A 24,958-nucleotide genomic window follows, 5' to 3' on the forward strand; every position below is an offset into this window, starting at 1 on the left:
TGGCTCTGCATCGACTGAACCACATTAAGCGTTTCTGTGCGCACACCCGCAGCCTGTTGTCATTTATCTGAGACAACGGACTCCCTCTGGCGCAAGACCCAGATGTTATTTCACAGCAGGCAGGAGCTGATGCAGAACTCGTAGTGCAAGCTCATGACCATTTAGGATGGTAAGCAAAGGAAGCAATCTGAGACTGTGAGTCTTCCAGGTGCAAACCAAAACGTGGGGTTTTCTCAGTCTTATTCAAGAACACACACACACAGGAGCACATTAAAGTACCAGAGATGTCAAGTTAAGCATATTCCCTAGCACCACCCTGAACAGGAGTGAAATTAAACGTGTATTTCATGATATAACCAATGCCAAGTTGGAAGAGGAAAGTATCATCAAAAATCTATTCTCTGTGAACCTGAAAATCCTATTGACAGCCCTTTTGTAAAGTAAGCCATACCTGGCCCAACTGCAGCCTTGGAGTGGCAGAGGAAGGCAGGGGCTGGCTTGGCAGTTTTACTACATCAGCAATGGTTGAAATAATTCTAATGCAGAACAACAACAACAACTACAGCTTCATGTAAGGAAGGAAAATCAGACAGTTATATCACAATTCTGCTAAAATACCTATATCCAAAGTTTGGTAGAGAGACAGAAAATCGGGTAGGAAAATCTCATATGCCATGGTCTCATTTTGTAGACTGAAAAAAAAATGATAAAGTGCATCCTTGTTTAAGTCACTGCGGGATACCTGGAATTTTATAGAAACTGCTGCAGTGTGTCTCCCAGTGGGGAATAACTGAAGCATGAGATGAGAAAACAGCCATACCCTAACTTGCAGTGGCAGGTACTGTCAAAGGAAATGTCCAATATAAGCTTAAGATGGCAAATAACTGCCTGGATTCCTGAAGTAAAAAAGTATAAACCAATTCTCTAATCATGTCTAATCAAAGGATACTATCAGTCGCTGCAAACTTCTAAGAAAAAACATGTATTAGAGAGATGGTAGCATGCATATCTTGTTCAGTAGTGTTTGGGGAATATTTGAGCCTGCAGCATTTAATTCCCTGTTATTACTTCTGGGCCTGGAGCTGAAAGTCATAAATCAGGGCCATTCATAATTTGCAATAATGGGGTGAAATACTCATAAGGAGAGTTACATGATGAAACCTTTTGGGATTGTAACTCTTCCAGTCAGTGATGATTGCATTAAAAAAACCTTCCATCATCTCTATTATTTCCTGATTCCTATACTGGGTTTTCATCCTTTTCCCCCAACATCTCCAGCTTTTGCTGTCATCTGGCATGCCCTCCACCCTTCCTCCCTGCTGCCCTAAATATATGTTTAAAACGAAATCATAGGAAAGTATCCCTTGCTTAGGAAGATGGGCAGGTTCTAAATTACACTGTATTTACTTATAAGCGCATTTAATACCAGACGAGCTTTCCCAGGGAAATTTGCTCTGATTTCAGGACCCCTACTGTTTATATAGAGGGCTATTTTGTCCCATTTAGATGGTGGCTACATTTTGAGTAATAAAGACTACAGTGCTTAAAATAAAATAACATTGTCCCCATCTTTCTTTCACCCTACCATCTACCGAGTTAAAAAAAGAAAAAAAAGAAAAAAAAAAGATCCCAACCCCATGATGTGTTAGAGCTTTGTTTTCTGAGTAACGAGACTAATCATGTTTCCTCTGCTTGGGGTCTCTGTCTTCTCTTCCTTTTCTTGTAGGTCCTCTGGATCCACACTGACATAGAAATATCCCATGATGGAGAAAATAATGCACACGGCAAAGAGTAGAACAGTGAACAAGACAAATTCAGCCCACTAGGATAGAAAAAGAAAAAAAAAAAAAACACATCAGGTCAGGAGATCCCAGACTCCCAGTCCAGAGGGTTTCTTTGAACTTCCAAGTGCTTCTCAAAGCACTAGGTTAAAGTTACTTCCCAGCATCCAAGACTGCTCACAAGGTAGAAACTTTCTCATCCTGTTTTCTGGTAAGCTATGTACACATAGTGTAATGATGAATATATGCACTATACCTTGAAACAGACTGGTTACACTGGGCTAGTGTCATTAAGCCTTTTCTTACAAACCTGCCCTGGCTGGAGTACACCTATCTGGGCTTTTTGCCCACAACATGCCTTTGGGAGAGGCAATGTCCCATTAGCCAAAACCAAGTCCCACTTCATACCTTCATGCCATCACCCCAGCAGTCTGACAGCCAAGTGAAGCAACCTCCACAAAACAACCTCCCAGTGCAGAGCCCAGGATCTCGGGCTGCCACAGGCAGCTGGCCCCAAGGATTCCCCAGCGGGACACCTGAGGAGTCTGACTGCCCACCGGGCTAGCTGGGTGAAGGCAAGCTGCTTTTGGTAAGCAACAGCAACACACGGCTGGCATCACCTCCAGGCTCCGGGCCCAAATACAGCCTGCTTGCCTAGAGCTGAGCTCCAGCACTACTATCACAGCCTGTCTCACTGCCACTGGGAGGCCCGGGGAGGCCCACTGCTCCAGAGGGCAACGTTGCTAGGGGCTAAGCAGAGCCCTGGCTGGAAGGAAGCTGGGGCAGACTGCCAGCACCCTGTGCAGGAGCCTGGGGCTGGGCAGAAAAGCTGTGCCACCAGAGCACAGGCATCCAGAGGTACCGCCCAGGGCTGGTTTTAAAGCATTAGCTCTGTTGAAAGCGCCAAACCATACCTGTGCCATTGGTGCAGCCTGGGCAACGACGAGCACAAGGGTATTCCCAACAGCCACCGTGAGCAGCCAACCTGCCTGCAGCACCGACTTCATGCTGGCTGGAGACTGAAAAGAGGAGAAGGGTCTGGTCAGTGCCTGCAGTGCTCTGCCCATATGCCCAGCTCACCCACCACCCCTCCCTGTGACGTCCTGCCAGGTACAAGCATCCCTGGACCCAGCCTAGGAGGAGATGGTGGAATTTCCTCTGCACAGTGCTTCCTCCATTATTAAGTCCTACAGCTGCATATAAGGAGGTTTCAAAACATGTCATCCATAACATGAAGAAGGAAAAGTCACTGCTGTTGCAGAGCTGGATCCTGATCACCCCCGACCTTCATTAGCTGAAATTGTAAAATTGGGAAGCCCAGGGGCTCGCACGACAAGTTCTGAAGCTTGGAGCCTGGTGCCCTGTGGCTGCACATCTTTGGAAAAGAGGCTGGATCCTGATGTTAAGCTTCCTGACAATGTAAGGTTTTCTATATTTCACAACAGATTGTCCCACTGGATTAATCACCCTCATTAATAAACATCTGCAGTGTACTCCCCAAGGACAAATGTGAGTAGCTTCTGCTTTTTGATCTTGCAATATCTCGGTCCTCTCTGCTCATAAACCTTCTCCCCAGACAACCTAGTACACCACAATCAAATTATCCACTGCATTCTCATTACCCCTTCAATCTCTCACCTTAAAGCAGGTTCCAAGCCCCCAAGCCACTCTGTAGTCCTTGAGATACTTCTGCATTTTTTCACTGAAAAATACATACCCAAAATATTTGGGAGAAAAACTTTCTTGCTGGGAGGAAAACCTGACATTACAGCATTCAGAGCTTTCCCATTAAAATTAACTTCTATCCATTTCTGTTCTGTTTTCTCAGCTTTACCAGAAAAGGGGTTTCCTGAGTATAATTGAGAAAAGCTATCTTCAGAGTATGAATGAATTTAGCTTGAAGGCACCCAGCAAGCTGCTTTATAATCCTACTTTTAACTGAAGAACAGATAACATTGTTAGAAAGCCAAAGTCATGCCAAAGGACGTATTGCAAGTCAATGGCAGATGCAGGAATAAATCCCAAAGTCTAATTGTAAGCCTCTTATCTTTAAGTGGAGTACCTGGGAATAGGAGAAGGCCAGACCCGTAATGGAGAACATCACTTCTCCAGCAGATATTAGTAAGTATTGTGGTAACTGCCAAGCCATATGGACACTATTGGCTTTGATGTCTTCTGACTTCCATGTCTTAACAGCATCTCCAGAAACCTAGCAGGAAAACAAAGGCACATTGATTAGCTGCTGAAAGATCAGACCCTTCCTAGCTTGGACTGCAACAGAGAATTTATTAAAATGAAGCTTAAAGCAAAGACAGAAGCAAAGCTCTGACCTGGAAGCAAACTATGGGTCTGATCCCTGCCATATCCAAGCCTGTTGGGAGTGGGCTGACTCCTACTGCACAGGGCACAGCTGGCAGCATGCAAATGTCCCAGCTAGCTCACAGGCTGCAAGAGCTGCATGAGTTACTGCAGACGGGCAAGGGCTCGTTCCACCTACGTGGCCACTGTTTCCATTTCCTGAGCGCTGTACAACTCCCCTACTATAATGGTGACACACAAACAAATCCATTTCAGGAATTCAAAGAGTAGCATAGGCTGTCCCATATCAGGCGTATTCAGATAGTCAACGTAGCTGTATTCCTAATTCCTTTTGTTTGCTTTCATAGGTGTAATTAGCACTGCCTCTGATGCACAGGGAGTCAGAGAGAGATTTGACAAGCAGTGAGGAAAACACTAGGTCAAAATGACTTCAGGCAGAAAACCTCATGTTTAAGGAGTATTATGGGAAAACACAAGGGATATTTACGAAATGTACTTGATCACCGTGCAGGGAGGCAAATCAAGGGAGTGTATTTCAGAAGGCTAAAAGAGGAGAGCTGTGCATTGCTCTTTAGCCCATAAACAAATGTTACAAGCACCATACTATAACCACACACTGAGGAAGGTTGGGTAGAAGGCAGCATCCCCATGATTTAAGTATTACAGTTCAGCCACATTAGCAGACTAATGTATTGGATTCTTGGTATTGGATGTAGCACTCCCAGCAGAGGAGCAGGGCACAGTACAAATCACTGCAACAATTAAAAATTATCTTGGCCTGGAGCAAACTAACTCTCTACAGAAGAATGAAACTACAGGACAAGAGATGGAAAAACAGAGACCCAGAGGGGCTGAGGCACAGAGCCACCCCTGAGCAGCCACAGCTACGAAAAGGAATTTTGTAGACAGGACCACAAAGTGGGATCCTTACCCACAGCAATGTGGGATGCACCTACCTCATCTGGCCCTGACTCAGCTGTGTTACCGGAGGCTCTGGGGCAATATTCTTAGTCTAATATTCTTCATGAAACTAAACTCAGCTTCTCATCTGGGGAAAAAGGCTTGCTGCCACAGAGGTAGGGTCTGGCCCATATCACTTCAAGTGTGTGTGTGTTTTATGTACATAAATCTCTGCACTCACAGATGGCAGCATCTGCCTGTTCCCTCCAGGACTGTGCATCCCATTCCAGCTACTGGAGTTAAAAAAAAAAAAAAAAAGCCAGGTGTTTTGCAGCTATATTTTTCCCCCTACATATTTGGACTCTGCAGACATGAACAGATTCCATTAATTGCCCAACAGGGAGATGTTATTGCCAGGGAGTAGCTGACAGCACTTTGCTCTGCTCATCGCAACACAGTAGTCAAAGCCCCAGAGGGCAGCTTAGCAGTGTGTCCTGTCAGACCTGGTTTGTCTGTGAGCCCGTGCAGTGGAAAGGTTAAAGTGGGTACTAAGCTGATCACGTTCATCTCTGTGGCTCCTGCCAGCTGGACCAGAGCTGGAGCAGCACGCCTAAGAAGCTGGCAGGCACGCAAAGGATTCCACCCTCTCTGCGATGTTCACACCCCTGGGTTGTTCAGAAAGCCATGCCTTGACTTTACACTGAGCTCCAAATGAGCTGTACAGGGCGAGAGAAGGGAAAACAGATGAACAATCTCACCAACCTCCATCAGCACTTCGCCTTTTTCTTCTTCCCATGCATGCCTGCAGGCCTTGGAAGATCAGCCTTCAGGTCAGTAAGTGAAATGTGAGGATAAAGCAAACTGTTTCTGCAGAGTTCCTCAGGTGTGAGGTATTACCAGGTACAGTATTTTAGAGACCACAAGCAGCATTAGCTCTTGGCAGTGTCTGCAGTAGCTCTTTGCAATGTGCTGGCACAAACTGCAGGCCACACGATTTTATATCGAGGATTTCCATCAAGGAAAATACCTTACTTCTTGTGTAGCTTGCAAGATCTGGCAAGATCACAGCATAAGGTGGACTAAGTACCCATTCTTTTTGCTTGTGTAAGTGCCAAAACCTTCTACTAGCCCTTGAGTAATGGACTGCCTTCAAATGGCTACTGCCCAGTTCTTGCTGAGCGGAGAAAGCAAGTGAAAGTCACCGGCATAAGAAAAAAACACTGCCAGAGACCAGAGAAGAACGCACTTGTTACCATCACAAGGTCACCTACATTAGTTACCACAACAGTGTACGATGCGCCAAAGTCAAGCAGCCCAAGGTCCAGGGTGAATTCCCCCATTTCAGTTATGCATTTTCCATCGTTGTATCTAGATGCAAGAATGAAGCACAGTATTTTCTGGTTATTCTCACAAGAGCACAAAGCACAGCTAACAAAAATGACCCTACAATGGACTAGGGAGGATAAATGACGTAAAGCTGCAGTCATGTTAATGTCAGAGGATCTCTAGAGTTCTTGCCATATTTTCCTTCCAGAAACACTTAGACCCTGACTAGAGTTCACCTAATGACCCAGGCTATTACTAGCATTTTTTAATGCTGCTTCTTCCTAGTATGGATTTCTCTTTTCCCCCAGATTTATTTTACTTTCAAACTTTTCTTCACTCCTTTAGGAACCAGACACTTACCTAGGGCCAGACAAGTTAGCCAGGCTCAGGCAGACTTCAGAAAATCAGAGCTACACACCCACAAGCCATGTCGCTTCCTTTCAATAGGACAAGTTAGCCATCGTACTCGTTCTTCTGATTTTGAATGTGTAAAATGGCACAGATGCTCAACAGCATTGCCACAGTGGTTGCTACATCCTTCTAAATTGCAGCAATAAGTATCTTGGATGGAGCTGATGCAGAGAAAAGCCATGAGGCTTTTGAAACACTGCAAAGGCCAGAAATATCCTCCAGGAGCCAACTCCAGTGCTGCCAAACCAAGGCCATATGGAGCTCCTGTCTAACAAGCCCGGTCTGCAAAGCCATGTGATGTTACTCGATGTTACCAGCCCACATACCAACACCTCGTGGCCTGGAATATGAATTGGTCTTTCTCTGAGAGCATCCTAACATGAAGAGCTCAGGCCTCAGAGAATATCAAAATAGAGCAGGTGCCACATGGCAGAGGGGACTTTTCCATCTCCCACCTTACTTTGCACAGGAATGGACATCCTCTTCTCTCTAACCCCACGCACAGTGTGAATAATAGGTCAGAGAAAGCTAAGCCCTGTATTTGGACTTCTAAAAGCTTTTTGGGTTCCCAAGATTCCTTTGACCTGACTCTAAGAAAATCATTGCCTAAATTAGGATGGCATTATACTCATGTCATAGCAGAAATGTTTTCAAGCTCTGTTCCCAATGATTTTATCTTAACAGAGCAATAACAGCCATGGGAAGGGAACTATCCCAGGCACTGTTTGGAACTTGAATCTATTCAACTAGATATTATGCACAGAGATACTGATCTGCTATCCTTTGACTTGGACACTTTTCAGGCTAAATGCATAGTGCTTCTGTACACACACAAGTGGTCCAGGGCACCTGCTCTGCACGGAGACGATAATTCTGCCTTTTTACAAACATCTGCCCACACAACCAAATGCCAAGACAACAGTAATGAAATTTTTGCTGTTTGCCTGAGAAAAGCCCCATGGTATCCAAGGAAAGGCTTCACCAAGAACCTTCAGCACAACAAGGGAAACTTACTTGTCCCTCTCTAGCAGCAAGTACTCAGAAACACCGTAGTTTTTCTGAACAGCAACAAACTGTTTGCTGTCAATGGTGAGGTTGACATCTTGGCTCAAACCATTAATGAATCTGCAATGAAAGCATATTAGGTTGTCACACAGGGCAGGAGAAGCACAGCATTAGACACTTTAGAAGTGCGCTCTCCATCCCAAAGCATTCTGTAAGTCCATAGGCTTATACTAGTTTGTCCTGCAAGCTACCAAAATATTAGCTTGATTCATTGCCCAGTTTTTCAATAAAAGATTAGCTTCCCTATTGCTGTGTAATTTTACCCTCTTATTTTCTCCCCTGTCAAAGTGACCCCCGCTTCTTGTGAGGTAGAACTTACCAGCAATCTCTTCTCAGACACCTTCAGAGATTCCCCCCGATATGATCAAGAGGACAGAGCCCCAGTGCCCCCCAGGAAACTATAAAGGTGGGAGTCCTGATGGGAGTGTGCACCATGCTGGAATACTTTCCAAGGAGTTTCTACTAGTGGGAATGAGTTTTCAACAAAATAATGTGTTTTCATCAAAACAGTCTTCCATGGGAAAGCACGGGGCTTTCAGCTTGGGGCTGTTAGTGAAACCAAACACTTTTAATTTGATCTGACTATGTTTTAAAATATTTTGTTTTTCAGTTGTTAAAATGGAGGGGAAATCCCTGAAGATAGGCAAGTGCTTTACAAAAGTAACTTTAGAGGGAAAAAAGGATGTCTTCCTAGTTAAACCTCCTCACATTTTTGAACAGAAAGGTCTGGGATTCTGTCAAAAATGCTCACAGAAAAATAAAAAAAGTTCCTGACTGCGGGTATTGATCAATTCCCCAAGGTACTGTTTAGTCAGTAGAAGCCTTCACAAACACAGGGCTATGAACATACTGTTCTCGTTGTATCCGCTTCAGTACAAATTTGTACGTGAGGTCGGATGAGATAAGTGAATGTCATGGGCTGGGCCAGTTTGCAGAGGACAAACAGCAGCAGCCCCTTTCTAGATTGCTTCTTCCTTTTCTTTCCCAAAGAGATGGGACACAGGGAGATGAATTTATCACCCTCCCAAGGGAGGGGATCTTTTACGTTGCCATCTCAGCCCAGCCTCTCCTAGGCAGTAAATGGCAATAATGTTCAGCTCTGTGTGGTGAGTGTGGGAGGTGGCACACCCTGAGCACTCTGACACCTGAACCTTTTCTTGCAGGGGAAGCATGGACTACATTCTAACCCAAGAACACCTAGACTATGGTGCATACAGTTTGTATTAGACAAAAGCAGTTTCCCTCCCCCCACCTCCCTTGAATCCTCAAAAAGAGCCATTCATACCTAACAGCTGCCAAACCATTTTCTGGCTTTGCTTTCAAGTCTGTAATCTAAAGAGGGGAAGAAAAAAGAAAAAAAAAATATCTGCATTAATACTGCCTGATAAACAACGTGTAAGAGAAAATATCTTTGCCTGTGGAATTACACCTGTTACAAAGCCTGTGGAAATTGACTGAACTCTCACATAAACTTTATATCAGGCCACAGAAGTGAAGCCCTGGTACAATGAAACCAATGGCAAAATTTCAGCTCCACCTAGGGCTTAAGATGAGATTGTATGTTCCTTCTCACCTCCTGTATAACACAAGCTACAGAGTTTCAGCCAGTTACCCTTCTACTGAGGCATGTAACACCCTCTAACATAAGTATTTGTCTCAATCTGAAGACAACAACAGAGCATTATCCACATTAACTTTTCAGTGATTAATTGCAACCAAACACAGGTGCCATATTCCTACAAAAACAGCAAATTGCCTAACTTCCAGAGCTTGATTCTTGGCTTACTCATTGGCTTCACAGAGCCTAAAGCCAACAGGGAACATTAGGTTACTATTCTGATCATCATGTATCACTCACGTTTTCCCTGACCTTCAGTACTCAAGAGAGAAAATGTTTCATGGTGCAGGCAGAGAGCAGGAGACACCATGATGCACTGATCTATTTCGTGGTTGCAGTCTCTGCAGGCACATCCTTGGATTGGCAACCTGGTTGCCAAATTTTCTAGCCCTTTCTTCACGCTTTCTTCCTGGTGTTAAACCATGAGCTTCTAAGCAAGGATCCAAAATTTCAGTATCCCTATAAAATGTCTATTCTACTCCAGTGTGATATGCTGATCCAGAAATAATATATGCCCTAAATAACGAATAGCCATAGTGAATAATAAATGTGGGAGCAATAAATAATAAACAACAACATCATTTCTTTCAGTGGGAGGCACATGGGGATTAACACTCTAGTTCATTGCAGGCGGGCTAGACAAATTATTACTCGCTTTCACCAATGATCCCCAGAGCTCTCAAATTCATTTGCTGCCCACTCAACCACCCACAAAGGAGAAGAAACCAGTTTCAGATTGGATCCTTCCAAGAAAGCATCCTCACCTGAGCGGGGGGATCCAAACCTAGCATGGGTTTGGGGGAAACTGGCATGGTCCGTGGCCACTCCAGGACAGGCCCCACAATACAGCAGTGATGCTGCCATTGCCTCCCTTGTGTTGCAATGTTGGACAGTATAATTTACTACACTGTCTTCCACACCTCCCTTATCTCATGCTGAGAATGACAAGTCAATAGCATCACCCAACAGCACTGCATGGAAGCCTGCCCATGCCAGGGGTAGGCATTAATTCAAGCACAGGCTAGATAGCTGGGGCAGCACAGAGATGTACTGAGGTTCAGAGGTTGCTTTGCTTCAGCCTGTCTCAGGCTTTCTTTTTCACGGAGACTGTATGAAAATCAGTGTACGAGCATCAATTTCTAAAGGAAACAGCACACAATCATCAGGGTCTCAGGGAAACTTAACGGCACTGTGTGAAAATGAGCCCCAGGTTCCAAACCATAAAAGAGAAGGGGAAAGGAAAAAAAAAAATTCTTGAAACTCTGCATTTTTAAAACCAATTACACGATTCCTACTACACAGTATTGAAAGCCTTTGCAGTGGCAACTCTGCAAGGCAGGAGGCTGAGGAATTGCTAAGAGAGTAAGAGAATTGGTGTTTCAGCATGAGGACAGATTCTGATGGCATTTACACATACATACACACCTACCACAATGTGAAATGACACCGTTCATTTTAAGAGAGCTTCTTGGCATACAGCTGCATTCAGAAGATATCAGAATCTGGCCCTACATATCCCATATACGTCTCTACAGTTACTGCAGCAATACACAGAAGTCCAAACAAAGGCGGCTCTGCAGCAGAGCCGGAAATGAGCTTAATCATTTATTCTGTTCAACAAAACAAATGGGCCTTCTGTGCTTTTTCACTAAACACTTGTAATAACTAAGCCCAGAGTCATTTCTCTGATGCTTTTATTCCGTGCCCAGCCCTAGAGCCTCTTTAACATCTTTGCTTTATAGAACCATCTTTTGGGGAAAATCTCTGGTTCTCTGCTTCCTCAGCTTTCACAAGCTCTGCTGCCCAGCAGGCATGACTCTGCTCTCCCACTGCAGCATTCACTGAATTAAAGTGTTCCTAGCAACTCTCAGATGCCATAACGCCTCTATTAATCAACCAGCAGAAATGTGTACAGATCCAGTGCCGCTAGCTAAGAAGTCAGGTTTTGAGCAACTGAGAGCAATCAGACAGACACTGCAACTGAGCAAGTGAATTAATGACCCTATTACCCCATTACCCATTGTATCATCACAGCCATTGAATTAATATTGTATTTACACTTCACTCCCACACTCACTAGGCGACTTGATAGGCTTCCTTCTGCCTCAAAAACAATTAAGCTGTATACTGATTTTTCCTTCGCGGTGTAGTTAAAAGTGAGAGACAATCCTTGATGTTGCAGGACGAAGTGAAGGTTCTGTTGCTCGCCATTCAATATCAAATTTGAGTACTCAGCTGGGTTCTGTGGGGAAAGAAAAAAAAAGAGAGAGGAAAAAAAAAAACTTGGCTACACACTTTCTTCACATGAGAAAGGCTTCAGGATGGTCAGCTCAGAGCTTGGAGTAGCTTCCCTTGCCAGTTGTAACCCAAAGGCCAGGAAACCTTCTACACACACAGCTACCCTTTCCCTGGCCCTGCTCTGCCCCAGTGAAACCATATCTAAAATGTGGCAGGCAGCTGGTAGCCAACGGCCTGCTGTTCTGAGACCCAAAGTAGGCTGACCTGGAAGTAATCTGGAAGCTGAAATAGGAAACAAGTTGCAGTGCCCATACCCGGTTAACTACTTTCCCATTTCTTTCCTCCTCTGCAGGTAAATACTTTTCAGTTGCCATCCAGATCCCAACAGCAATGTCTGGATCGTGTCTGATCACTGAGAGATGTGATCTGAATGCCTCGTATTGGGACATTCCTCCTTTATTCCAATTCTAGGTGAATGTGTTTAGCCATTTCATCCTTTGTCAAGAAAATATTTCTCCAAACTCTTCCCTTTCTGTCTGGTCAGAGATAGTGTGCTCCTTCTCCAAAGCCATTCCCATACACTTCTAAGGTGGCAGAGAACAAGCTCTAGCATCTGGGGGTTTTATTGGCAAGTGTCTGAAAAAAAGCCCACCCTTTTTTCAATGGGATGCAGGTCAGGTGTGCCATCCCCACACACACACACTTACCTGAAAAGCCTCCACAGGCTGCTGAAATAGGTCCTGGTCTTGGATTGTCACTTGAACAGGGTTCTTTGCCAAATTCAGGACCTGAATTAAACTTTCTTTTGGGACAAGTTGAGGCATATCGGTTTCCTAATTAAAATAAAAGGCTTTAAGTGCCATCTGTATGCTTATTAACGTTTTAATAACTCTTCCTTTTTAGTCATAATAGTCTTCCTCTCTGTAATGACATTTTTCCATCCCTTCCTCATCAGAAGTTGCACTGAGAGAAAACCGAACATAAATCTTATTTAGGGAGGCTTCCTCGGAGTACCTCAATAGCCAACCTACCCTTCTTCACAAAGGCTGCTCTTCACACCAATAAATGCAGAGGCTACACAACTGCTGGGCAGGTAGAACAGTGTCACTCTCTCATTATACAGTTCCCAAGTGCCTGGATTTAACCAACTGCCATGTCAGAAAGGAAGAATTGTGATAGATTTCAAAAGCAGGGACCAGAATAATTGTTTTCCCACTGCAGTCGGTGACTGGGAAAAGAATTAGGCCAGAAGCTAAGCAGTTTTGGAAATCCCAGTCCAGCTCCATGTCTGTAGTTGGTGCTTTTGCATCACTTGACACCATATTACCTCAGCACAGACCTTGCTCGCTGTGTTCTAGGAAAGGGAAGATAATGCCTGCAGTACGCAGGTATCTCTTTCTGCCAGGAGTCATTTTTCCTAGAAAGAGTACTTCAATCAATGTCAGCCTTGTACTGCAGATCTAAAACTATTTTTTTTTTTATTTTGTTGAGGTTTTATGTTTTGTTGCTGTTTGTTTGTATATTTTCTTTTACTTTTTTTTTTCCCCTCACTTCATTTTCAGGTAGCTGCGAGGAATAAATCAGAGCTATTAATTTTTTTCTGTCTCACCCTGTAATTCAGGTATGGCAGGCAGGGTAATTTCAACCTAGCTTGGAGGGGAGACACTGTCAGAAAAGATAGGGTGACACTGTTTTCCATGTATTTCCCAATATTAATATTCAGCAAATCCCACTACTGTGGCTTTTCACTTGCACTACTCACAGCAAGCCAAGGCGGGCCATCATATGTCCCTCTTTGCTGGAGCTTTTAGTGGCCTTCAGGGTAAAATTTCCATGGATAGGCAGGGGGCAACATCTAACTCATCGTGCCTCTGCCTGGATGAGTTGCCCACAGCCAGAGCAGACTTTCAGTGCTCAGAGAGAGCTGTTGTGGCTGGCAATGAGAGCGTTTCATTGCTCAAGAAAAGAGATCAGAAAGGACCTCAGCCCACAGTCTCATTGCAATGGGAGACTTGTCCATGGATTCATCTCATCTGAGGAGCCAGCAAATATTAATCCAGGGCTGTGCGCCAGCCACTCTGTAACAGAACACTTTAAGTATACATGGAAAGCTTTAAAAATTAATCCTACAGCATCTTTCTTAAGCCAAAGGTCAGCCAAAGTTTGCACAAAGCTGGTCACGGGCCAGAAACAAATGGCACAAATCTTCAGGGGCTAATATGGAATTTACAAGAGATTTGCTGGCTTTCTGTCTGGGGATGGCCAGCAGCCCCTGGTGTCCAGGAGTGCATTCACCTGCATCACCGGAGAATGAACTGGTTGTGTAAAAAACACATCCTCACCCAAAGCAGAAAAGGAATAAAATAAACTGAAACAGTAAAATATAGGCAATCTACAGCAAGAAATAGAAGAGAGAACAGACTACCCTTTTGAGAATTAATCTCTAGCATTAACTAGGTGTCTGTCAAGCACTGGTGATGGAATTATAGAATATAGACCAATACAGGTGACTGCCACAGTAAAACTGCAAAGAGCAGAAAAAGAGAGAGACAACGACACAGAAAGACAGACAGACAGACAGACAGACACAGAAAGTAAGAATTTAAATTAGCAATTGGATTAGTATGTTTAGTTGTAAAGAACAAATTGAAGGTGACAATCCAGGATCACAATGGGTAAAAGGATTATCCAACAGGCATCAATAAAACACCCTAGGGAAAGCCAAGTATTTTTGAGGAATCTCTTGTGCTATACATACATTTATTTTGACTTCTACAATAGCTGCAAGTCCAAACGCCATCCCTGCAAGGATCATACCTGTTGCCATTTTCTTAATAGGCCTGTGGAGCAAATGAAAGAGGTGCCATTAAGAAAAGAAAGTAATTTAAAATATAAAATATAATTCCTCAGAGCCTAAGATGTGCCAAAACCACATAATAAACTGTCCAACAGGTGGCACTGGGGATGACGTGCTGTTTAAATTGCCAATCATTTAACTTAAAACTATTCTATTTTTCTGTATGAGGCCAGCACTGAGGCCAATTAAAACTGATATGCCATGAAAAAAGCTCTGTGCTTGCAAGTTGCATATAATCTTGTTCTTAGCTCTTCTAGTGGGAGTAGCTCATGGCATTATGTTAACCTGTGATGTTGGAAGGAGCACTAGAAATGACACATCTTCAACTCTCTTTTGGGAAAGGCAAAAGATAAGTAGCATGCTATTTAGCAGCAGGAATGAAGAGCAGAAAAAATGTAGTTTTTGTCATCAGCATTTCTGACCATCTGTGTCATCATTCTGGGTTATTTCTCCTGCCAATAGATTCACATTTCTGGAGAATAAGGAACTTGCTTCTGAAACTGGTGCAGAACTATTACAACTCTGCCAGAGTTATGTGAGACAATATGATATAAAAGGGTGTAAAATAGGTCTAGAATGGCAGGTCCACCAAGTTGTTGAGATTTGAAAAAAACGTGGATCTAGATTCTGTGGTTTCTGCTCCTTGTAGTGGTCTGGACTCATATTCTAGATTGACAGGGATGTGGGATTATGAACCCCAGATTATGAACCCAAATTCTGTCTCTCAGCTACATGCCCTGGGATAAGAACATATTTACTGTTTCTATTTTGTAACAAACAAACTGGTTTTGACCTCAAATTGTGCATTGAGATTGTGTAGCACAAACTTTTGCAGCCACATAGATGAAAACCCTGAAGACTACAGTATTTCCACAGCCACATCTATGGCTAAACTGGATAGGAGCCTGTTAGCATCCAGCATCCAGGGGACAAAAAGAGTGTGACATTCAGTCCTGGTCAGTGCATGGGTTTGTGCTGCTGGGTGAGCTACTCTGTGAACTGGTCATCAGACAGGATGTTTTTTTGCCAAGCTGGGGCTTTTGAAGCCAATCTCCCACTTGTTCCCTCTTTCCACACTTTATTTCACATTGAGGAGTGGTGTTGGAGCACACAAACTTGGTTTGTTTCAGCTAGATCTGTACTGGCAGGTGCACATAACTTACTTCCACTGCTAAAGGGCATCAATCCACAGAGGCAGACTAGAGATACTCAGAAGTAATACACACCCCAAATGCATAAATTGGGTCTCAGAAACAACCGTTTTGCTCTAGAGTTTCTCACCGGTTCCTATCCTAGTGTGGAACCTGCCTTCACAAGACCACACACAGCGCACACTGTGGGACAGTGAGTTTGGCCCCCTGGGAGCTTCAGGAAGGGAATTATTTAACGGTGATACAGGAGATAAGGTGAAGGACATGTTGATCAAATTTAAAAGGGACTGTTCATATCAGCTTCAGGGAAAATCTGTTGATAGAGCAGAATCTAACACCATTGAATTTTCCCCTCTGGAATTGCCAGGGCCTACAGAAGATGGTGACGCTGCCAGAGAGGCAGAAGCAAGTAGTGGGAAGGGTGAATAGAAATTTGTGTTTCTTCTTAAAAGCTGTTCTTCTGCACACTTGCTGCAAAAGAGGAAGAACTGAGGTATCCGCATTGTCCCCAAGTACTTACGTGAAATTAAATTTGCACATGCTTATCAGAGGGTAGAGCCCAAGGTCAAAAATTGGGATGAAGACAAGAATAAGAAGTGGATTTAAGAACTGCAATACAAAAGAATGGGAGTTTAGTGACTAGAAAGCAACTTTCAGTAATTAAACTCATAAAGCACTGTCCTCCAGAAATAATTCCATTAAATAAAGGACATGAACAAACACTTTCAAACCTCCTTTAAAAATATAATCATAGTTTGCAGTTCGACGGCTTCTGCAATTTAGGTTTCACAGGCACGAATACATTTTGTTCACATCCTCCTCTCCAAGAGGTAAGCAAGCATCACCAGCCCCATCTCCCTGAAGAGAGAACTGAAGCATTATGTTTTTAGAGAGTACAAAACCCGCTGAAATGGAGGCAGGCAACCTTAGGGGCTGTGGTGGGACCTTACAACAGATCAGCAATAATGGAAACATCTTGGGACTTGAGCAAAATCCCAGAGGAACAGGCACTATTTTGTGAGATTGCCAATTTCTCATACTTGCACACAGCACAGGAGCCCCCCAGGAACTGCATTTCTCCTGGGAGGGCAGAGCTTGTCTGCCAGCCTGCAGTGGCAAAGCAAGAAAACAGAGAGCGACGGGAGAACAAGCAAAGAGAGATGCTCAGTCTCAGCTTTGAAGGAAGATTTGAGGGGAACAGAACAGCCTTGTATTTCTTCAGAGCTGCTCAGTGTAGGAACTGTAATCAACTGTGACAATATGGCACCATGTTAGAGCCTTCACATTTTCATTTGCCCTGCAGGAAGGGAGGAAGGAAACATATTTCAGGTGTAACGCTGATCCCAGTGCAGAGCCATGTTAAAAGGATACACAGTTTGTATCCTCCACATGCCTGCACTAGTTCAAGAGCTATTATAGTGGCATATCCTCCCACATCTCTGCATTATTCTGCAGGATTCAACCTCTGTGTTAGAACAGCCTTGGGATCTTCTGAACATCAAGGCAATAAGCTTGCTTAAGAGCTAGCGAGCAGTAAGCAAGAGTCCACAGCACACTAGTTATCAGGAGCACTGCTATTATCTTCAAAAGGACTAGAAATGGGCCACTGGTCCCAGCAGAAAAATAAGAATGAGAGAGAAAAAGAATTTCTAAAAGAATTTCCTACCCTAAAGTATTTTTACCTGCATTTGGTCAGGCTGAAGGACATATATTCCCTGAAACAAAAAGACATTCCAAGTGATTCATAAACACCATGATACGACAGTGTATGTGGTTGATGGCAAATAAGCAACCAGCCCACAGGATAGGCTTTAGCAGCAAAGGTGGTTTCCTCAAATGTTTTTCGTTGACACTTGACACTTGTCATCTAAAGACAAATAGTGTGATAAGAATCATTTTGCACAAGCAAGCTGCGCTCAGCCCTTGATATATGGCAGCTGGGACACCGCCTGTCACAGGTACTGAAACCCATCTTTCAGACTGGCTGAGCCCTGACCTGGGTGAGTGGTGAGGAACAGGCACGTTAGTGTCCAAGCTGGGACCTGAATCCAGAGCTTCCTCCCCCTGCTTCTCTAATGGAAACGCCCAAATCCTGCAAGTGAATGCCCTCAAGTTTCAAGACCTCTGAGCTCTGTTGGCATTTGTCCCCAGCACCCCAAAAGGACAACAGAAGAGCGCTCCTGAGCCAGTAGGCTGTACAAACACGCATTTCTTCCCTCCATTTGCCAAAGGCACCAAACGGGTTTTGGTCAGCTGTTCAACTGTAACTTCTTAGTTTGAAGCAAGAGTACTTAAGCTTTTAGGAGCTGCTTCACCCTTGCACCGCCGTGCTTAGCCCCTGCAATTGGGTGAGGCCAGCAGGGATGGATGGAGGGACCCCAGTCCCCAAAATAGGCAGATGAGCTGTCTCCAGGCAGGGGCTGGCATTTGTCTGAACTCCACACTATGCTTTTCATTTGAAATTAAGATGAAAAGAAAAGAGAAAAACATTAGGTAGGAAATGGTACCTTTCTGAGAAAGCACTGCAGGGATTTGTCTCCTGTCTGCCAGGCTTGCCCTGAGCTGAATGTGGAATGACTACCTGTCTCTGCTGGCAGCTGCCTCCTGGGAGAGTAAAAAGCACTGGGCACAGAAAAGAAGCCTTGCAATTAAAAGTATCAGGCAAATACCTTCTCCCCCTGCTACTTTGTGTACACTATACAAATGTGCCATTAGGAAACAAGCCTAAAACATTTCATCTCACATTAAATCACTCCCTGTTAACTCCAGCCTTCCTAGCTGAGTACTTTGGCTGGAGAGGGCAAAAACATGGAATTTTGCAAACACAAACTCCAACAAGCCTAACAATGAAATTGCCCAAATGTTGCAGTTAATTTTCACCTTCATGGGTTGGGGCAGCTGACCATGGATGTTGAGAGGGAATGAGACTGAAATAAGCCAAAAATCCATCCAAGCTGGTGCAACAAAAACAACCCAAACAGTTTTCTTCTCCACCAGGGAGAGTTTAATAAGTGACTCCTGGCGATTTTTAGATGTTCTGCTACAGATCACTAAGTGCATGCAAGCACAACAGCAGAAAACAAAGTTTCCAGATACACATCACAAAGACTTCAGGAACTTCCATTATTTTGCCTTTCTTGAGTGGGTAAAATATTACCCACTGTGTAGTCTTTTTCATGCCTCATTTGAATTAATTAAGCCTAATGAGTATCACATGCTGAGAGCCAAATTTTTAATGGGAGAGACATAGAAGGGCTCAAATTTGGGACCTTATGTCAATATTGAACTGTGAAATGGGTATTTATGATCTTAAATTCCGATGTGAACATCCACAGGTGAGATCTAGATGGCTTATTAGAATATACATGTCTGGAAACTGGCCCTGGGTGGTGACATCTTGAGCCATACAGCTGATCCACATTTATCTGCCACTGCATCCTGCCATTGACATCTTTGAAGTGCTTTATGGCTACTAATTAAACCTCACCACATCTCTACCCTATGCACAGGATTCCTGCTGATCCTTAGAGGCTTCATTAATGTATCACCAAGTCAGCCAGAGCAGAGGCACACAACTATAACAGCTCTCGTTATACCTTGCAAGGGCTGTGTGAACTTTCCCTGATTTCCCCCTTGCATGGGGGGAGCAGGCTGGAAACCCTACCTGCTCAAGGTCACGGAGCAGCCAGTTGCCAGCATGTCAGCACTCCTGACTGCAAGCTGCCGGTGGCTTCCCAGCCCTCGCTCCTTGCCGTGCCAAGATGTGCTGTGATGAATTGCACATGGCCACACAGAGCCCCTTACTTCTGATCATTGGAAGTGCAACTCATCCAGACTCATTAAGCAGAAGCTCTTAGTATTGTAAGACTCCAATTAAAAAGCAAGAGCAGTGATATTACTACTAGTCTTGTCCCTGGTGACAGTAAGTACTTACAAAATCAGCATTCATCTTTGTGGCTTGCAAAGTCCACCTGGATCCCTAAGAAGAAAACAGAGAGCTGTGAAGCCTTTAAGGCTTTAAGACATCCTACAGAAGAGAAAACATGGAGATAGAGAAGACAAGGGCTGGAGGTCTTATTTCCCCTGTCTATTCCTTCCCTTCCCTATACTGCCTGTCAGTAGGCATGGCACACTTCCTTCTCACCATTCTGTGCAAACTGCAAAGGCAGAACCAGCATTGACAATGGGTCAAGCCCCTAGACACCTAGGAGGGGTGTAGCGCTCCGTGTCCTCAGGGTGCTTTGGTACTGTACCTGCTGATCAAACAGCGCCCAGAACATCGGCAGTGGTACGAAGAGGAAGAGAACGCGTGTCACCATTTTAACCTCCCCAATCAGCTGTTTCTATAAAGGGAAGAGGCAGAAAGATAAGATGACAGGACAACACGAGCTTCCAGCCACAAAGCAAGAGAGCTCCAACGTCTCTCTACATGGCAGTTATTCATCGCATTTACTCATGGGCATTTTTGCACTTCTGCATTTCAGTGCAGCACCTAAACCGTCCATTAAGGGTCAGGAGAGTACAGACATGGGAAGGGACAGGACAAGTGAAAGACTGGCATATGTGAAGAGTGGTGTGGCCAGGCCAGTCTTAAGTCTGTCTGCCTCCCTGCCTTCTTCTTTCCCCCTCCAAACCTACCAGGTGAAGCATCACTTACCGAGTACTTTTCTGATGCCCAGTCGAGCCAGTGATCTCTCTTTGGAATATGATGGGAGCGGTTTTTCAGCCTGTTTTTAATAGCAAACTAGGGGAAAAAATAGATGAATAGCTCCCTTGTGCCTGCCACCTTGTTTAAACTATTTCCTTTCCCTTTCAGAAGCTTTACATATCAGCCCTTGCCACATTTCCAGCTCAGGACTGCCCTCCCCATCCCCAAAGGTACACAGTACCAGATAATTCTGCTGGACAAATCCGAAATCTGCATGTGCAGGACTGGACACTTTATGACCAATTCTCTGCAGGAAAGGTTCTGTGGCATTGGTTAATTAAAGGCATGATGTGGTAATGAACAACTTCCTCAGCCTTTCAGAGACAAATCTGGCATTAGCCCCCATAGACTTTCTTGCTTCATTTAAAACCTGATAGGTTATAAAGCTTTGAACATAATTTCTTCTTCCCTTCTTTTCTGAAAGGCACCTGTTGGTTTGACCACTGTGCTGGGAAGGGAACGCCTCATTATACACAGCAATGTCAAAACCAGAACTCTCCCTCCTTTCTTGTTCTGTAGGCCTGTCTTTGTATATTCCTGGTGCAGCCCATGTCTCATCCAGTCCTAGAGAAGCTTTCAAGTTCATTTCTCACTGAAGGAAAAATCAGTGACACCAAATTTTTAACTTGTTTGTTTATAGTGCGTGCTCCAGCCGCTGAACAGACTCTGGCAAGAAGAGTGGCAGCCTCACTTAGACACCCTATCCTTAAGATATGGCTGCTTCATTGAGGTAAATCTGTCACTAGCATTAACCTAGGCAAAAAGAAAACATTTGCTGAATGTTTTCAGCTTCCTGAAAAAGAAACATCAATCCACCCAAAACCAAGAAAGTATTTTTGCACATACTATATTCAACTTACACACTATGAAAAATAACTGATAAGGCTATACTGCAACTTCAGCAAGCATCTCTTGCATTTACAAGAGCATGCTCAATGCGCATAATATGAACACGTACTCTTACTGTCTGCTGAACTGATAAACTTCAGTAAAATTGTTCAGCTGAAAAAGAAAGTCACATTTCTGATACTTTGTGAGTTTCTTAATTTTCCTTTCAGTTTCCTGCCTGTCTTTCAGCATCCCCCCCAAGTGGTTCTACTTGGCATCAGTTAAACAGTTCATGGAACTATGGAAAAACAATTGAAATGCTGAAAGAATAAACTGGGACCTAAATGTGTTCCTTATTCCTTCTAGCTCATTAGCAATATATCCAGGAGCAGCATACAGAACTCCAAATGCCCCCTCCCCATTCCCTTTGTGCTTTTCTGATCTGCAGCCCCAGAGTCGTGCATGAAAGAGAAGGAATGGCACATACTTACTCCAATGCATTTGCACACTTCAAGTAAGACATTCCCTTGTGGGGGCATTTTTCTGTACAGCCCACTTCCAGCAATGAACACAACTGAAAAATATTATAATCCAGAAGGGAATTCACATGACTAAAGCTCAGCCCCAACCCCCATATTCAACAGAAATCCTCTCCCTTTAGGGCTTACAGGATTGCAATTTTATCAAACAAAACAAACATACAGGACACCATTCATGCCTTCAGATGGAAGAAAACGCAAGTTCCTACAAGAGGCAGTGTGATTCCTACAAAGTGACTGCCATCTTCTCATAATCTGCTGTGGTACAACATGCACCTCGATTCATGCAGAAAACCAGTGCTTTGAAAATTCCCCCATCTATGCTTTTTGTGGGCTAAACTTAAAATACAATCCACATTTAATTCCTGCATCTGATGTTGATGATACCTGTGCTGGAAACCATCCCCGAGTCATTGCAACCACGTGAGGATGAGTGCAGATCCAACACGGGCTCTGTGTATTGCATCTCACCCACATTTCAATGGCAACTGCCAGCCCAACTCGCCAAGGCCACTGCCTCACACACTGGTGCTAAGGGAAATTACCTCCACTCGTGGTTTCCATGGAAGGATGTGCAATTTAAGATATTGTTTTGCCTTGTTTTTCTCCCTCAAAGCACAAAAACATATGAAGCAAGGCTTCAAAATGTTGTCAGAGATGGAGCTATCCAATTACAGATCATTTGTCCTGCTCTTTGAGAGCCTTTGACTGCACTGCAATTCCAAAGATGTTAGCAGGGAGAAGCACAATAAAAGCTGAGCACAAAATCCATATAAAAAAGCATTTTAAGCTAACCCAGTCACCCAGGTCGGTCCACAGCCAGTGGAGAAAAGTAGGCATTTTTATCCTAACATAGGAACGCTGCAGGAGATTCACCATTTCTCTTTTCTCACTATGAAGACCCTTTATGTCCTGTTTTGACTTGCAGAACCGTCAGAGAGGCATCTGAAGTCGGTTTAGGTGAATCTCAATCAAAGTCACTTGTCCAAAGTCACAGAGTGGGCAACTGCACTACCTCATTTTTAACATCTCTCCGTGGAGTCGTTGGTGCCTCCTAAGGGAGATTGATTAGGTTTGCTGAAATACCTCCTGGGGATGCCACTGACTCCACTGGGAACTGAGGTTCCTGCATTAAGTTTAGCATTTGAAATTAAATAATACCAGTCCTCTCTTATCTTTCAGAAACTGAAGCAGCTCAGACAATCTCGCTGTATAAGATTTCCATTCTGCCTCTAAACCTATCCTCGTTTTCCAGCGTCACAGGGAGGGGGCCAGTCAGGACTGGAAGGGTGTTTTCTCCAGTCCTGCGCACTGCTCACATAGTCAAATATATCACATCCAAGAGCATTTTAGCATGTTACGAAAGAACAGAGCTGCTTTGCCAGGACGGGCTGTGGAATCTGGCAGCAGGACACTAGCTAAAAACACATTTCGACTGATGGCCTCACTGAAACTGCAGTATTTACATGTCCATTTTCCCCTGGGCAACTACTACTATCCTGCTGGAAACTTTCAGCACAGAGAAGCCTATGCTGCCTTAAACTGATAGGAGTAGGCCATGTGGGAAAAGAAAAGCTGCTCAGGCCCATGACCACGCACTTTTAGAAAATAATTGCTGTAACACTGGCTGTGGCCTGATGACATTTCTTCAGTGTGCTGATCCTTCTGCCAGATGGAAGTTTGAGGGGGAAAAGCAGCACTCACATTCACTGGGCGATGAACTTTTCAAATCACAGATGCTATGGTGAAATCAAACAATTGCTTGGTCTCTCAATTAAGCTAACAAGCTGAATAAGAAGTCACCCCATGCTGTGTTTAAACCTCTCAAATGCAGCATAATAAGGGGACTGCTCCCCTCAGTCGCTTGCAACTGTGAAACTAAAGCTAATGGGGTGTCCTCTATATTGGTTACTGAGGAGTAACTGTAGGAATGTAGAAATTGCTAGGTATTTGACAGGGGTTGAAGAAGAAGTCTTGACAGTACATTAATGGGGCTAAGATGCAAGCTTTAGGGAGTAGGATGATTGCGGCTGCCTCCGGACTCTTGGGCAATGAGGGCTTATTATTGCAACATAATAATAGGCTGTCACTATAATTGTGGGAATTACTTCAGCCAAGCAAACTGAGACAGCTCAGAATAAAGTAGCATCTCATTCAGCTTCTTCTGGGATTTCTGGGTGGCAAACAGATTCTGAGGCAAAAGTCTGATCCATTAAAGATGTCCCCGAGCTACAAAAAGCCTGTGCAAAGGTTAGAAATGTCATACTAAGCTTCCCTTCTGTGAATTGGGGAACTTTGAGGACTGCTCAGATGGCAGCTCAAAGACCTGACTTACTGACAAGCAAAGCTATAGTCCGTCAGAAGAATGATTTTGGTGACTCCCTTTGTTATATTGAACAAGGTAACTGTACTGTGATACACCCACTAGACCACTCGCTCACCAGTGTCATGCTATAGGATCGCAGGATGACCACTGTCTGCCCACCACTGAGTGAACCAGGTGTTTTTTCTTGCTGTTCTGAACTGTGAAATTGTTGGACGACCTTGTACCCTTGAGCTTCCCATCACAGTATCCATCCAGAGCTGGTAAACTTGTGCATTTTCTCATCTATAAGTGGACTCACAAATGGTAACTACTACTAGAAGCATTATAGTTTTCACTCACCAAGCGCCAACACCATCAGTGCTGCTGGGACACCAAAAGCCAGTGCATAACAATCCTCTCCAAAACATTTCACATCCCCTAAAAATGGAAGTCAGAAATAAAAGCATCTCATTACAGTCAGACTTATGTTACCTGGGTCTTTGATTTGCTTCCCTTAAATCAGTCACTTCTCTTAGCTTTAAATCTTCTTTGCTGGTGCTTGACACTGTGAATTGAATCTCCTTGAAACAGTTGTCCTCCCCTGACGAGGACAATTTGGAAGCAGGGTTAGTGTCTGCCAGCAGCAGCAGCTGATAATGGGGTATTGATCAGAAGAACAGAAGGGAAAGGGCAGACAAATAGGTAGAAAGAAGTGGTAGGAACCGTAATTTGGAGAAAAAACAAAACAAAACAAAATCAAAATAACCTCAAATCATTATGTATTTGCATAGATCTAAACAATCAGTACTGTGTTCATACATATCATTTGTGTTCACATATCATTTGTGCCAGCTTCATGAATTTTTGAGCTAGAAACCCACATCTGATTTCCTAGTAACCTACAGTGGACAA

General features: G+C 44.0%; 1 protein-coding gene across 4 annotated transcripts in view; it reads right to left on the minus strand.

The window, feature by feature from the left end:
• Positions 1 to 200: 200 nt before the first annotated feature.
• The window catches only part of SLC15A2 (solute carrier family 15 member 2), a 39,229-nt gene continuing 14,471 nt past the window's right edge, over positions 201 to 24,958 (minus strand). For 3 of the 4 annotated variants that reach the window (XM_040561779.1, XM_040561776.1, XM_040561777.1), the window contains 16 exons: positions 24,407 to 24,484; positions 21,694 to 21,776; positions 20,324 to 20,410; positions 19,920 to 20,009; positions 19,601 to 19,645; positions 17,349 to 17,381; positions 16,187 to 16,275; positions 14,417 to 14,498; positions 12,366 to 12,491; positions 11,498 to 11,662; positions 9,088 to 9,134; positions 7,752 to 7,862; positions 6,272 to 6,368; positions 3,844 to 3,990; positions 2,696 to 2,800; positions 201 to 1,822 (listed from right to left, as the gene is read on the minus strand). In XM_040561779.1, the coding sequence (XP_040417713.1) occupies positions 1,646 to 1,822; positions 2,696 to 2,800; positions 3,844 to 3,990; positions 6,272 to 6,368; positions 7,752 to 7,862; positions 9,088 to 9,134; positions 11,498 to 11,662; positions 12,366 to 12,491; positions 14,417 to 14,498; positions 16,187 to 16,275; positions 17,349 to 17,381; positions 19,601 to 19,645; positions 19,920 to 20,009; positions 20,324 to 20,410; positions 21,694 to 21,776; positions 24,407 to 24,484 (1,562 nt within the window). In that variant the 3' untranslated portion in view covers positions 201 to 1,645. The remainder of the gene's footprint in view (positions 1,823 to 2,695; positions 2,801 to 3,843; positions 3,991 to 6,271; positions 6,369 to 7,751; positions 7,863 to 9,087; positions 9,135 to 11,497; positions 11,663 to 12,365; positions 12,492 to 14,416; positions 14,499 to 16,186; positions 16,276 to 17,348; positions 17,382 to 19,600; positions 19,646 to 19,919; positions 20,010 to 20,323; positions 20,411 to 21,693; positions 21,777 to 24,406; positions 24,485 to 24,958) is intronic. The other variant, XM_040561778.1, reaches the window with a different exon arrangement.

Source organism: Cygnus olor, chromosome 6 (genome assembly GCF_009769625.2).
Source record: "Cygnus olor isolate bCygOlo1 chromosome 6, bCygOlo1.pri.v2, whole genome shotgun sequence".
Lineage (NCBI taxonomy): Eukaryota > Metazoa > Chordata > Aves > Anseriformes > Anatidae > Cygnus > Cygnus olor.